Genomic DNA, 14006 nt, shown 5'->3' with positions numbered 1-14006 from the left:
GTCATAATTATGGGAAAGTAAGTCATTATTATGAGGTGCTAAGTGATGATTATGGGATATGAAGTGATTATTATGAGTCATAATTGTGGAAAACTTTCTCATTATTGTGAGTTGCTAAATTATTATATTTTTTCCAGTGGCTGAAACGGGCTTCCATATTTTACCATTACTCAAACTGCATAATCTCCTGTGTAATATTCCCTACTTATTTAGGTCCAACCCTCATGACAAATAACTACAGCAATACTGCAGATTTTCTACAGGATTTTTCAAAGGATCTTCTAATAAATACAGACAATTACTACAGTTTACTATGTGGTACCACATAAGTACTATGGATTATTACCACACCTTCACCTTTAAACTGGGGTTATGAGGGGTCACCAGAAGGTCTGCGAGTCAGCCGAGGACCACGGGGGAGCCTAGTAAACAGTCATATTTACTCAGGTCTTGTCTTTAAGTAATATTTTGATGCATTTTTGTCTGAAAAAAACAAAAAACAAATGACAGTCTATTTTACTTATTCCTTCTTTGTCTTTAATTTCACTCTGTACCATTTTCCATTTTCATACGATACAGCCTTAATAATGGGGCACATGGCAGCCTGTTTAGCCTTAAATATCCCCCCCCCCCGTCACATCCCCCCCACCCCTCACAACTTCAGGATGGGGTACTTCTCAGTGATATTTGGCACAGAAAGAGGACAAAAAGGTGATTTGATATGAAAAAAAAATAACCATGTACATTTGGTACAGTACTGAGCTCCTAAAATGCCATTGTGGAAAAAAATGCAACGACATTGCAATCCCTTACAATATTTTTGCATTCTCTCACAGTTTTTGCGTTGCCTTGCGATATATTTGCATTCTCTTACAGTTTTTGTGTTCCTTTATATTTTTTGCATTCTCTTCCAAAGTTTTTTGCATTCCCTTGCAAAGTTTTTGCGTTTCTTTGCGATATCTTTACATTCTCTCGCAATTTTTTTGTGTTTCCTTGCGATATCTTTGCATTCTCTTACAGTTTTTGTGTTCCTTTATATTTTTTGCATTCTCTTCCAAAGTTTTTTGCATTCCCTTGCAAAGTTTTTGCGTTTCTTTGCGATATCTTTACATTCTCTCGCAATTCTTTTGCGTTCCCTTGCAATATTTTTGCATTCTCTCGCAGTGACTTTGCTTTCACTTGCAAATGTTTTGCGTTCCATCGCGAAATTATTGCATTTGCAAGGGGATGCAAAATGACTGCAAGGGAGTGCAATATTATTGCGACGGAACGCAAAACATTTGCAAGCGAGCGCAAAATCACTGAGGAACCGCAATTTTGTGGTGTTAATCATGGCCCCTTAGAGGCTCCCTACCAGAGTTTTCCACGTACTTTTTTCTCTGGATAAAACGGCCTATAGGTGGCGCTAAGAGTTCTACTTGGAGACATTTCTCCCTTCTTTCAGACTGGCAACATGAGAACTTCAGACGATGCTGAAGTTCCGACTTCTTATTCGAATTATCCGGCCCACCTTAAATGGCGCAGCGGTAGCCGCGCTGTTTATAATTTAAAATTGTAATTTAACAGTAATTTAAGGTGGACCGGACATTTCGAACAAGACTACCCAACTTAAGCTTTGGCGACGGGGGATGGCGGATGGAGCAGGACTGCCCCTCTTCCAGACCCCAGCCCACCACCTTTTGGGGGGCCGTTGTCATGGAAACGGCACAGGCGCGTGCACTTTGACAAAGGGGGTGATGCTGATGACGACGGCGATGATGACGATGGTAGTGATGAAGGATTCGCCTGGTGGGGACTGAAGAACTAAAGGCTCTCAGAGGTCAGTATTCCGGACCTGCGAGACTAAAAAACGCACGTGAGGTTCGCCATGGCGCTGAGAGAAGCCCCGAGGGGGACCCAGCAGACCTTCTGAACACTTTTTGGAGTCTCACTTACAGAGTTAGAGGAGGACGACATGGCCAGAGTGGGCGACAAGCAGCGTGTTGGTGGTCTCCTGTCCAGATGGTTGGTTCTTCTGAGCGTGATGGGACTGCAGGCTGAAGCCATGGAGACAGGTATGGAGACTGAAGCTCAGCTTTAGAGGTTTGTTCCAAACGTTTGGGACAAACTGCAATTCCAGTGATGAACCACTGTTGAAAATCCTCCAAGACTTAGGCCTAAGTTTAAGGGGGAATTCCACCATTTTTTCAAAATTTCTGAATAATTCAGTCTTTGGGATGTAAACAGAGTCATTCAGAGTGGTTTGGTGTGAAATGGTTCATTGTAGAGACTCAGATTTCTTTACAGTGGTGGTGATAGGAACCAGACGTCACAATGTCTACAACACATATCAGTGAACTTACAGTGAACCTACACATCTTCTGAGCTTTTATATGTAACGTTGATGATGGTAAAATAGTCATAAAACTGAAAAAACAAGTTTTCTCTGAGGACTATTTTGCCTCACAACACCCTGCATGTACCCCTCCGCCAGGAATAGGTTCAAACAAATGGGTTAAAATACATTTCAAGCCAAAACTTTATCACAAAACTATCATAAAACAATGTCGCGGACATCAGGCCGCATATATCTGACCATTTCATGTAATAACTTGCTGTGAGGGAGCTTTCAGAGGTGGACGTCCGGTTCCTATCACCACCACTGTGAGTCACAATTCTGACTCGTTTCTTTAGAACGGCATCTCACACCAAACCACTCTGAATAACTTTGTTTACCTATTAACCATTAAATTGTGCAGAAGTTTTGAAAAATCGGTGGAGTTCCCCTTTCGACTAGGCTGCACAGTGACTTATTATTTTCCCTCCACTTTGATTGTGCTTATTCATGTTTAAAAGCTCCATATTTGTCTTGTGTTTAGTGAATATTTTTTCCTCTGGAATCCACTTATGAAACCTGTGTGCCAAAAATATTAATATTTCATTTTTTTTATGTTTCAGTCCAGACAGAAATACTCATTATAATGTCGACCTGGCCAAACTGTGGTAGACTGAATTGGCAGATGTATGTAAATGAGTTTTGCAGCATCACAATAGCAGTGAATTCTAAGCAGGTTTTACTTTAGTTTCTACCGATTTTAGGTGTATCATGTTTAGAACAGAATAGGGCCTGACTGATATATCAGTTGATTGGTATATTGATTGATAATCCACGTTTTTACTACTGTCTATTCGTCTGTGGAGTGAATGGTACATTAAAAAACTTACAGCTTATTATAGCTTATATGTTATCATTAAGACTAAATGAACAGAGGGACCTCTATACCCAGAAAGCATGGCTTGATTTGGACAACAAAACCATGAACTGAAATCCGAAAAGGTTTTATTTGATAAGTGCTGGTCTGGAATTACGACAGTCATGCAGCGAATGGATGTTTCTCTGTGGTAGTTTACTGGTCTTGATAACTAGTGGGAACCTGCTTTGGATCTAGACCGTCCGTTTTTATTTCAACCAGTAAAGTCGTTTACGAGGAACTCGCCATTCTGGCCTTGCTCATTTTTAGCAAACTCAGTTCAGGGAACATGGTTACGGAATATTTTGAAGTATTGTTTCTTTCCCACTGATAGAGGCTTTCTCAGGACATTCCAGGAAGTCAGGCATCAGGGGTTCACCGGTTGCCCTTGGCGACAAAGCTAATAAACCCTGGAGCGGTTATAAATCTTTCTATTATTTGGTTCTTGCCCCAGATGGGTGGACACAGAGCCAACTCCCCCTTGTGGTCTTGCTAGATAAACAATTAAGGTTTGCTTTGGGCTCTTGTCCACCATTATAACTATTTCAGGACAGTACAGTAGGTCAGGCGAATGGCGCGGATGTCTGTGTACGTCCGAGGAACGTACAGTGTATATCACTGGAGGGAAAGACTGTGGAATGCAATTAATCTCACGAGCGGGTAAATGTCCCAACAGTGAACGTGGCAGACTTCTGTGGCCAGACGGTCCAGGCGGACGGCATGATCGTCAGATCCCACCAGGAGTCGCGTAAGTACTATTTCGTCACCATGGGAACGGACTGCCACCTCACCATGCGGTCCGCGACACCCCGGGACAAGGTGCAGTTCCACTTCCGTTTCTTCCTCGTCTACAGCCTGCTGAGGGTGTCCCCCTTTAGCCCCGTGCCCCTCTCACCCGAATCCGCCAAGGGCCCGCCGCTTTCGGGCCCTACGCGGCATGAGATGAGAATTGAGCCCACTCCGGGGGAGGGTACGGCCGACCCCTGCCATGCCGGCTCTTACATCCAGTTCTATGATGGCCGGGATAAGACAGCGCCCCCTATCGGCCCGCCGCTGTGTGGCAAGAGCCCACCACGCCCGATCCTGTCAACTGGACCTTATCTGACTCTGCGGCTGGTGACCAGGGGGACCCAACCCCGCGTGGACTTTGTGGGGGACTTTACCTCATTCAGGCTGGGTAAGGTTTACGATCATATGCGGAAAACATCCAAAGAATTACTTTTGCTCTAGTTCTATACTAAGGTCTGACCTATATGAGAATTTTGCGGTCAGTACTGATTTTAAGTATGCAGTGTTTAACGATTATGTGTATGGAATAGGGCCCGACCGATATATCAGCAGGCTGATATCGATAACCCACACTTTTATAGGTATCTGCGAAAATATCAATAAATATTTTAGGTGCTACAAATTCTGATAATTTTATATATTTCACTTCTATACTCCTGTAGTTTTAGGTAAATGGTGCTTTACAGACAGATATGTATCACACTTCTTAAACTCAGCGCCATAAATAGTATTAATATTGCAGCACTAGAGGTCGAGCTACCCAGAATTCCTTGCAGGTTTGGTTTCTGTTTATAAATGTAAATATAAAATGTAAATATAAAATTATTTGAGCCGATATTATAAGTTTTCAGAATTTTAAGCCCCTAAAATCGGTAGTTATCTTTTCACAGATACCAGTAATACCAAAGGTTATCAGTATCAGCCCTATCGGTCTGATATATAGATATAAAACTGATATATCGGTCGGGCCCTATTCTATACAAATAAGCCCTCAACATAGTTATAAAATTTGAATGTAAAATGGTACAGTATTAATTAATATCAATAATCGGAAGACCACTTTGTGAGCCTGTATTGGTCCGGCCCATAATATTTACAAAATACAATTTACAAATTGTAATGTACAATATAAATATATAATGTGATGCCAAGTATGGACTCGGGCTGTCACTGCCAATTCTTTTAATGATTAATCAAGCAATCCTAATAATGCAAGTTTAAAAAAAAAGGTCCAAACAATAAAAAAACAATTAAAAAAAAACAACAAATACAAAAAAGGCTGTTTTAGAGCTTAGTTTCCGTATATGGATCCTGGGCTTGAGAGTGAATTATACATTTTAAAACTTGAACAGTTTTACATACTACAGGAAAGGCCTCTATTTCAATAAAAGTGAGGAAAGTTTGGTTTTTTAAGACCAAAAAGACTTAAAAAGGCAACAAAAGAAAATTAGTATGAAAATGAATATGAATCGAAAATGAATATGAATCGAAAATGAATATGAATCGATGTGTCCATCAGGCTCTGTTTCGTACTGTAAGACAGAGCAGTAGGAGAATAAATTATGGATTATCATCATGCAAACTGCCAACCAATCACTGCTGATTCACTGGGAAGTTATATGTTCCATTTTAATAGATTTTTTTAAATTGAGTTTAATCAATGATTGTGACAGCCATTCTGCTCTTGTATATAGTGATATACAATAGTTATCTGAACAGGTTCACTCAGTGAGTTTGCAAAGCGAATTGAATTCAGAAGATGCAGCAGAATCCCTCAAACAGCGCTCCACTGGAGGACGAAGTTTTTGCTTGTTGGAACAGTAAGCTGTTCGTTGTTGTAGCTAGATCAGCAGAGAAGGTGTGAGGTCCTCTGAAGGCTTGACTCAGGCTAAATAGGCCACATTAGCTTCTGTGTTGATTCCTAAATGAGTGAGTGTCGCTGTGTGGCTTTGTAGGGTTTAATCAGTCCGAATGCAGCGGCGAGCCCTACTTCAACTGCCGCAATGGAAAGTGCATCCCAATGAGTCTGGTTTGCGAAGATGACAAAGGAATCGACAACTGTGGCGATGGCACCGACCTGCAAGACTACCCAGGATGCATCAGTAAGTACCTTCTGGCAGCCATTACACTGAACATTCCTATACAAAATATCATTGATTTGCATTGTATTCAGAGTTGTATATTTAGAAAGTGCTATTTTTTATTACTTTTCAGCCATTATTGCACATACATTCGTAAAAGTTTAAACACCCCCAGATAAATGTACACATTTTGTTGATTTTCTGAGTGAAAATAAGTGATAAAATGTACACACACACACACACACACACACACATATTTATGTATATATACATATACACACATATTGCTGCTGTCGGAACAAAACTTCGTGCCTTTAAAAGACGGTAACTTTACATGACAAGGAAAAACGTTCTTAACTTTTAATGGAATTAAATGGAGAATTTTTGGGGGGTAATTGTGGGTAATTTTGGACCATTTCTGTCTGTGGGACCAACAGAAATGGTGGGACACTCTTTTTCAAATTATGTCAAAAAATGAAAAATGACTGAAATAGAGACACTAGGTTTCATCCCAACCCAGCAGAAGTTATATATATATATATATATATATAAAACTGTGCATTTAAATGTGCAATTTTATATAAGTGTGCTCTCTGTAGAGGTTGTGTTAACAAAACATGCCACTCGACCAGGGGCGCCTAAACATTAGCACACAACTGAGAACATAGCATTACCACGATTCCAGAGACATGGCTAGTAGTACCCTGCGAATTCACTGTTGAAAGCAAAGGCATATTGTTTATTATGTTTCAGCTCTGCCATCCTTGCCGGCTGCGGACCGCCAGCCCTACGTAACCCCTCCTGCTCCCATACTGAACAAGCCCACCCTCAGGGCATCGACTATAGAGAAGTGCAGTGGCCCGAACGCCATCCCTGACCTGGAGTCTGTCACGGGTAGGCTGTTTATCCTTCTCCTTCAGCTTCCAGCTCTTACACAGGTTCTCTTGTGAGTGATTCTCAGTGTGAATTTAGAATTTTCTGACTACTATTAGGGACGACAAGATGGCACTGTTATACTGTAAGTAGATTTCTCTGTTACACTGCTGATCAAAAGCATGGCACTAATCCGATGCTGGTAAGTTGTTGGATCAGATATCGGAGGAAATATGAATAAATTGGATATGACTCTGTCACAAATCTAGCCTGAAATAGCACAAAATTGGTTGTAGAGCCACAAGAGTGTAGTAAAGTAAGTCACGTTATAAGTAAGGATGTACAAGCATTCTTGGCCAGGATAAAATAATTGCTTAAATCATGAAATTGACAGTTATATTGGCAGATCTGCACTGCATTTTTATGAGGTCAGTAACCTCGACCAGTGCACTTGTGCTGTATTTGAATGCTGCTACTACACCTGTATCAAAATGTTGTAGCATAAATAATGACACATTGTTCTGATCAGCCTCATGGTTTCAGTGTAGGGCTTTATTTGATTCATGTTATTTAACATTGAACTTGAATTGAACTTATTTAACATGATTTTAAATGTCAGTTTGACCCATTAAGAAGCAAATAATATTGTTTATATAGTGAAATTGGCTAAAAGAAACTATGGCAAATACGCTAGTGCATTGAAAGTGTTCATTTAGGCCACAGTATGGAAAAAATATTGGCCAGTATGGATGTAAAGAAATCGGAATTGGCCATAAAAGTTCATGATCGGTGCATCCCCATTCATAACATCAGTAAAAAACCATTATAACAGCACATGCTAATAGTAAGGGTGGAATAGTAGAGTATTTGAGTAGTTTGAACTACTATATAAATACATGGATATTATATAAATATTCTTTTTTAAAGCTTAGTAAATTTAAAAGAAAAAATGGTAACACTTTACTGTCACTTCATGACAACACATAAGCCTACATAAAGGTTTATAAATGCTTATTCCAATAGGTCTCATACACTATAAAGGTCCTGTCTGCCAGTTTTGATGGCCAAGTAGCCTTTATGACAGATGATGCTTATTGGAATAATGTATGCATGTCGGGTTATGTCAGTTGTCACGACGAGCTTATGTAGGTGTCATGTAGCCTTAAGAACTACACCCTCCACTGAAGTGTTGACGAAAAAATTCAGAACAGTATCAGAAAAGGGAAAGTGGCGTCACATCATCTCCATTTGGAATCACTTGTCATATTAAGGTCAAGCTGAAATCGACCTTTTTTACCTTGTTCCTGCTTATAATAAGATCAATGCATTGTATTTTATCAATTAAAAGATGTAATTTACTACCTAAATGTAATGACTATTGCCAGACAAGGTCTTCTGATTTTTTATTACATCACTGCGCACAAGCGGGCAGGGAAAAATGATATTAACCAATGTTATCATGTTTCACCTCCACTCTCACCCCCACCTATTATAGAGAGGAAACACTCAGTTAGCTCAGAGACCCTCCCTCAGACCTCATTTCGCTCAGAAATATGTCACGGTAGTGAAGAAAATGCTCTGTTTCTCATTCAAACCAACTTTTCTGATTCCTGCAAATTAAGGAATAGCCTACGTAAAGTAGAGCGATCACTAAATCACATATACAAACAATATGAAATCATAACAGTAAAACATTTAAAGTCAATGAAGTCTTTCTAAAAAGTGGCGGAGCAACTGATCACGTGAACAACATGGAAATTCTTGTAGCTTACAGAAACGATGGAGCCTTCAGTCCGACGACCACAGCTGCCCAGCAAAACACCAAAAATAACCACTCTGTGGTTTAATTCCTGCTTTGTGTTTACTGGGAACAAATGGCGTTTGGTGAAGTTACTTCACAGTGAGCCTGATGACCATGACTGCCGTGCCATGAAGTTATTTCAACAGAGGATAATGTATCAGTGAACAGACTGTGTTAAGTATTGGATGTCAGTTCGCCTTGACAGATCTGTGCGGGCGGGAGCGGGACAAAACCTTCCGGTTGCGGGCGGTAGCGGAACAAATGTTTCCGATTTTCTGCGGAAGTGGGATGAAATAGCGGGCGGGAGTGGGACTGAGAAAACAGCAGACCTCTCCTGGCCCCCCATCCGCTCGCAGCTGCTCTCTCGGCCGTTTGGTTTTATGTCTGCGTAATGTTGTAACTGTGAATGACAAAGAGGATGAGGCTAATTGGGGAGCACGTGAATGCTCACTGCATCGTCCTATAGACACAGCTATAAATCAACTGTCAGCGCTAGAGTCTGGGATCAGATAGTGCCCTAAAACCATTGTGGGATTGATGTGTCTGCAAATAGGTGCTACAGTGCTTTGCCCCAAATTGGCTCTTTGTATTTGGAAAGTCCACAAGTGTTCAAAGAAGTAGAGCAATAAACTTCAGCCGTAATGAAACTTGGTGGGTTACAGTGGCATCACTGCACCAGCAGCATGACAACAGTGTTAAAGACAATGGTTTCAAATCAACACTGTTCTCCCCTCTGACTAAGACCGGGGCATCGTTCAGAGTTTTTCAGTAGCAGTACCTTGACTTTGATACAGAGTCCTGAGGCTTTTAATTTACACACCTGAAAGTGGGTGTGGCTTAACCCAGAACAGCCAGTCAGCGGTCAAGAATAAGCAGACTTATTAGGCCACAGATGCTGATTAGACAGAAGTTTTGCAGCAAATGACATTTTTTAATACTCAGTAGTATTTAAGTAATCAGTACCATAAAAGTACTGAATTTAGATACAGAGCTCTACTCCTGACCCTAATTGTAGTCGGTCAGCCAAAACGTGTTTGGTGTCTGAAGCTTTTTTAGTTTTGCACTGGAGCTACGAGGCTAATGTAGCCAATGTCATTTTGAAGCCTGCATTATGTCTGGTAAGGTGTAAACATGGACATAGGGGTGGGGGAGGGGTGGTGGTGTGGGGTTTCAGATTTCAAGATTGTTTAACTGCTAAAAATTATTTAAAAAAAGAACTGAACTCTAGGCAGTAAACGTGCAATTAATTAAAACTTTAGTAATTAAAAATATGAAATATATGTGAAATATGGAGTTATTATTAATTCATGTTTAATCCTAAATTGATATTTGATATTAATATTAAATATGAAAAGGAAAATATCTAACAAAACCTATTGTGTAAACATGCGATTTATTAAACCTTTACAATTATTAAATAAAAGTAAATGAAAAACGAAATATTTAACATTAACATTTAACATTAATATTCAATATTAAAATGAAAATATCTTACAAAACCTGTATTTTTATTGTGTAAACCTATAGCAATTATTAAATAAAAGTAATTAAAATATTAGTTTTAAACATTAATATTTAATAGTTTAAATATTAATTTTAAACATTAATATTTAATATTATAAATAACATGCAGTTATTATCAATTCCTGTTTACTATTAAATTAATATTTAACATTAATACCAAATATTAGAATGAAATTATCTAACGAAACCTGTATGTTTATTGCGTAAGCATGCAATTTATGGAACCTATAGCAATTATTACATCAAATCAAATCAAATATTAAAATATTAAACAGTAATATTTAATATTAAAATGGAAATATCTAACAAAAACTGTATGTTTATTGTGTAAACACACAATTTGTTGAACCTATAGCAACTATTATATAAAAATAATTAAAATATAAAAAAATTAAACATTAATATTTAATATTATATGTATTTTGCAGTTATCAGTGCATGTTTAATATTAATATTTGATATGAATATTAAATTAAAAATATTAAAATATCTTAGGAAACCTGTATGTTCATTGTGTAAATGCACAATTTATGAAACCTACAGCAATTATTACATGAAATATAATGTTATAAAATAAAAATAAGTCAAATATTAAAATAGTCAACATTAATATGTAATATTATTCAAGATATTCTTATTTATATTTAATGTAATATGCAATATGATCATCTGTCCTGTTGTTCCCTCAGACTCGCAGCAGTACGTGTCCCTGCTGGCACTGTACGTGGTTCTGGGCGTGGCGGCCGGCTCCGTGCTGCTGTGCTGGTGTTGCTGGTCGCCCGGCTGGTTCCTCTGGAGGGTGAGTGTGTGTCGCTTCCTGCCCTGCTGTAACTCCTGCTGCGCCTCCTGTCAGCTCTGCGGCCGGAGCTGCTCCCAGAACAAAGAGCATCGTCTGGCCAAGGTCACGCCCCAGGCTGCCCCCTCGCCCGTGGCCGCGGCGACCACCGTGGCCGTGTAGACTCCGAGCCATAAAGGAGCAGAGACTGGCGGGAAACAGGCAAGAGCTCCAGGATGGACTCTCAGGCTTTTGTCTGACGAAGGAGGTCACTGATGTGGTAAAGTATGTATGATGATTAGGGCCTGACCGATATGAACAATATGTCACGACTGCTGATTTTAAGGAGTTCTATTAAGATTAGTGGACATTATTTTATATGGTCAGTGAAACAACAACAATAGTGCTGATATGATCATCAGTTGTCAACTGTAAAATATGATTATTGTCAGATTTCTTAAACTCAAGTAAACAGTTGTTTTTGTTGTTTGAAACAGCAGCACATGTAGTTTTTCTCATATAGTGTTTAAAGAGACTGATGCCAATAAATCCATGGAACATTTATGTTATCAGCCAAACGATGTATCAGTCTGTCCCTAAAAACGATAATAATCTGCTGTAACTGTATAATAATAATATGCCCATCACGGTTGGAACAAAACCTTGCATCTCCATTTTTTTCATTTTTGATTTTTTTTAGCATACTTTGAAAACTCCAGCTGTCATATATAATGTGTTTGTATTTCATGATCACGCCTAGAAAAATTTAACTCTTTTTTAATTGGTTTCCTAGCAAAAGTCTTGCAGCACTTTCACTACCAGAGAACTTGTAGAGAGGAGAATTACTGCTCTGTAGTGTCTTCTGGATTTCTCAAACGCTAGAGGGCGCTCCCAAGTCCAAAATGAATGGGTTGAGATGGAGCATTTGAGCAAATCATAGTTTATAAATGCTTAAACGTTTTAATGTAAGACAATACAGTGATTTCCAGAAACTTTTTAACAGTGCTCTTATATTTTTAAGAGCTTTTAAACTCGAGTTATAGGAATTTAAAACGGCACCTCATGTACCTCCATGACATCAGTGAGCACAAACAGCCAATGAGCTGCTCTGCTCGCCAACCAATCAGCACTCAGTAGCAGTAATGCCAGCGTCCTGCTGCCCAAAACACATGTGCTGTAGAAAAAAGGAAATATGTAGGTAAGTTCTCTTTATTTTTTTAGATAAATACATCCTTCTACTTTCTAAAATTAAAGGAAAGTTCTGGGCGAGTCTTTAGAAACTCTTTTAACTTTTCATTTGTAACCGTTGAGCTCCATTTACTCCCATTCATTCGCAGGCGCCCTCTGCTGTTTTGTAGTCCTGTTTTTGACATAACGAGGGAAATAGGAAGTGGCCAGGCTCCTCATAAACCGGCTCTGTTCACTACATCTATTCATAGTATTCGATTACGTCATTAAGAAGACCTTGTTGCCGTTTTGGAAGCCAAGCTGTACCTCTGACTGTGCTCTGATAGAGCTCATCTCATCGCCTTTACTGCAGTCACAAGAGGATAAAAAACAACCAAAATAGACCAGAATGACCACTAAAAACGTTTAAAGACATGTAGACGCTTTAGATTTGTCTCCAGAAAATGCTACGAGAAGATTAGCTAGATTGGTGGATCCGTATAATGTGCAGATCTTCAGAGCATTCAGGACATTCCAGTGTGTGATATTTTATAAAACTAATAAAAGTGGCTATCAAAGCTGCCAAAGCTCTTAAATAATAAACTCATACATAAATATTAAGCTCAAGTCGGCTCCTTATTCACCATCTTCTCATTTAAATTTTCCGTTCCACCTTAAATGGTGCTGTAGTTACACTGAGGCGCCTAAAATGTAGAACGAATTCCGAAAGTTGGCGGATACGAAGCTTCAGAAACACCAGTTTACCTCAGTAAATAATCTCCAATCAACAAATACCTCAAACTTTCACTGGGAGATGTTTAACTGTTACTGAGCATCTAATGTGCAGCACAGTGAAGCTATAATCAGCCATTGAAGCTGCTGATCGTGTCTCACTGGCTGATCTAACACTGCATCCCAAACCACACACTTCTGTACCTCACCTACTACACTAATGAGTGCACTAATAATAGTATATGTGCTATTTTTGCATACTATTTAGTGAGCTAGTGTGCGGATTGGAACATGAAAATAATAAAGCAGTGGGGAATCTCAGCTGTTTAGAATATAGCTTTTGTTTGTCATCACTACAACCACAAATCAAATAAAATCAAGCCAGTACACTCAAATACTCTGGTGAATGTGCTTTAAATATTTAAAAAGGTTTAAAAAAACATGTTATACTGCCTTTGCTGGCTCAGTTATGGCTTTATTATCTCATTACACACAGCCACAGCGCTGCGGAATGAACTTGAAGTTGCCGTCCAAAATGGTGGCAGCGCATATGTGACGTCATCATAATACTATCAATACTTCGCTCTGCTCACTGCCCACATCAGCCCGGTTCTCTCAGTTGCAGTGGGCACCTGTTCCTTTACACATCCAGTTTAAGGTCCTTCTCCTGACGTTCAAGGCCCTGAATGGTCAAGCACCCCCTTCTTTTGATGTCCTCCTTCTCCCCCTGTAATCCTGCTCGTACTCTGAGGTCCTCTGATGTGGGCCTCTTGGTGGTCCCTGCCTTTGAACGCTCTACTTTGGGGGGCAGATCTTTTGGTGTTGTGGCTTCTAAACTATGGAACTCTCTTCCTTTATCTCTCTGCAACCGTTCCATCCTTGTCCTCCTTCAAAGTCCATCTCAAAACTTTCCTGTTTTCTCAATACTTTCATTCTTCTTCTTTTTGTTTTTTGTCTATTTATGTATATTTTTTATTATGATCTCCTTGGTGTAAAGTGGCCTTAGGTATAGGTGCTTATTCTTATTATTGTTA

At 39.3% G+C, this 14006-nt stretch overlaps 1 protein-coding gene across 1 annotated transcript; it reads left to right on the top strand.

Moving 5' to 3' along the window:
* The first annotated feature begins 1340 nt into the window (after positions 1 to 1340).
* ldlrad2 (low density lipoprotein receptor class A domain containing 2) lies at positions 1341 to 11256 on the top strand. Its single transcript, XM_036560185.1, has 5 exons — positions 1341 to 2054; positions 3907 to 4407; positions 5975 to 6121; positions 6854 to 6994; positions 10988 to 11256. Exons 1-5 carry the CDS (start codon positions 1955 to 1957, stop codon positions 11254 to 11256), a joined length of 1158 nt encoding a protein of 385 aa, XP_036416078.1. The 5' UTR covers positions 1341 to 1954.
* The last annotated feature ends 2750 nt before the right edge of the window (positions 11257 to 14006 follow it).

This window comes from Colossoma macropomum, unplaced genomic scaffold (assembly GCF_904425465.1).
Source record: "Colossoma macropomum unplaced genomic scaffold, Colossoma_macropomum, whole genome shotgun sequence".
Classification (NCBI taxonomy): Eukaryota; Metazoa; Chordata; class Actinopteri; order Characiformes; family Serrasalmidae; genus Colossoma; species Colossoma macropomum.
The sequence above is the reverse complement of the archived record's forward strand: the minus strand, read 5'-3'. Positions and strand labels throughout refer to the sequence as shown.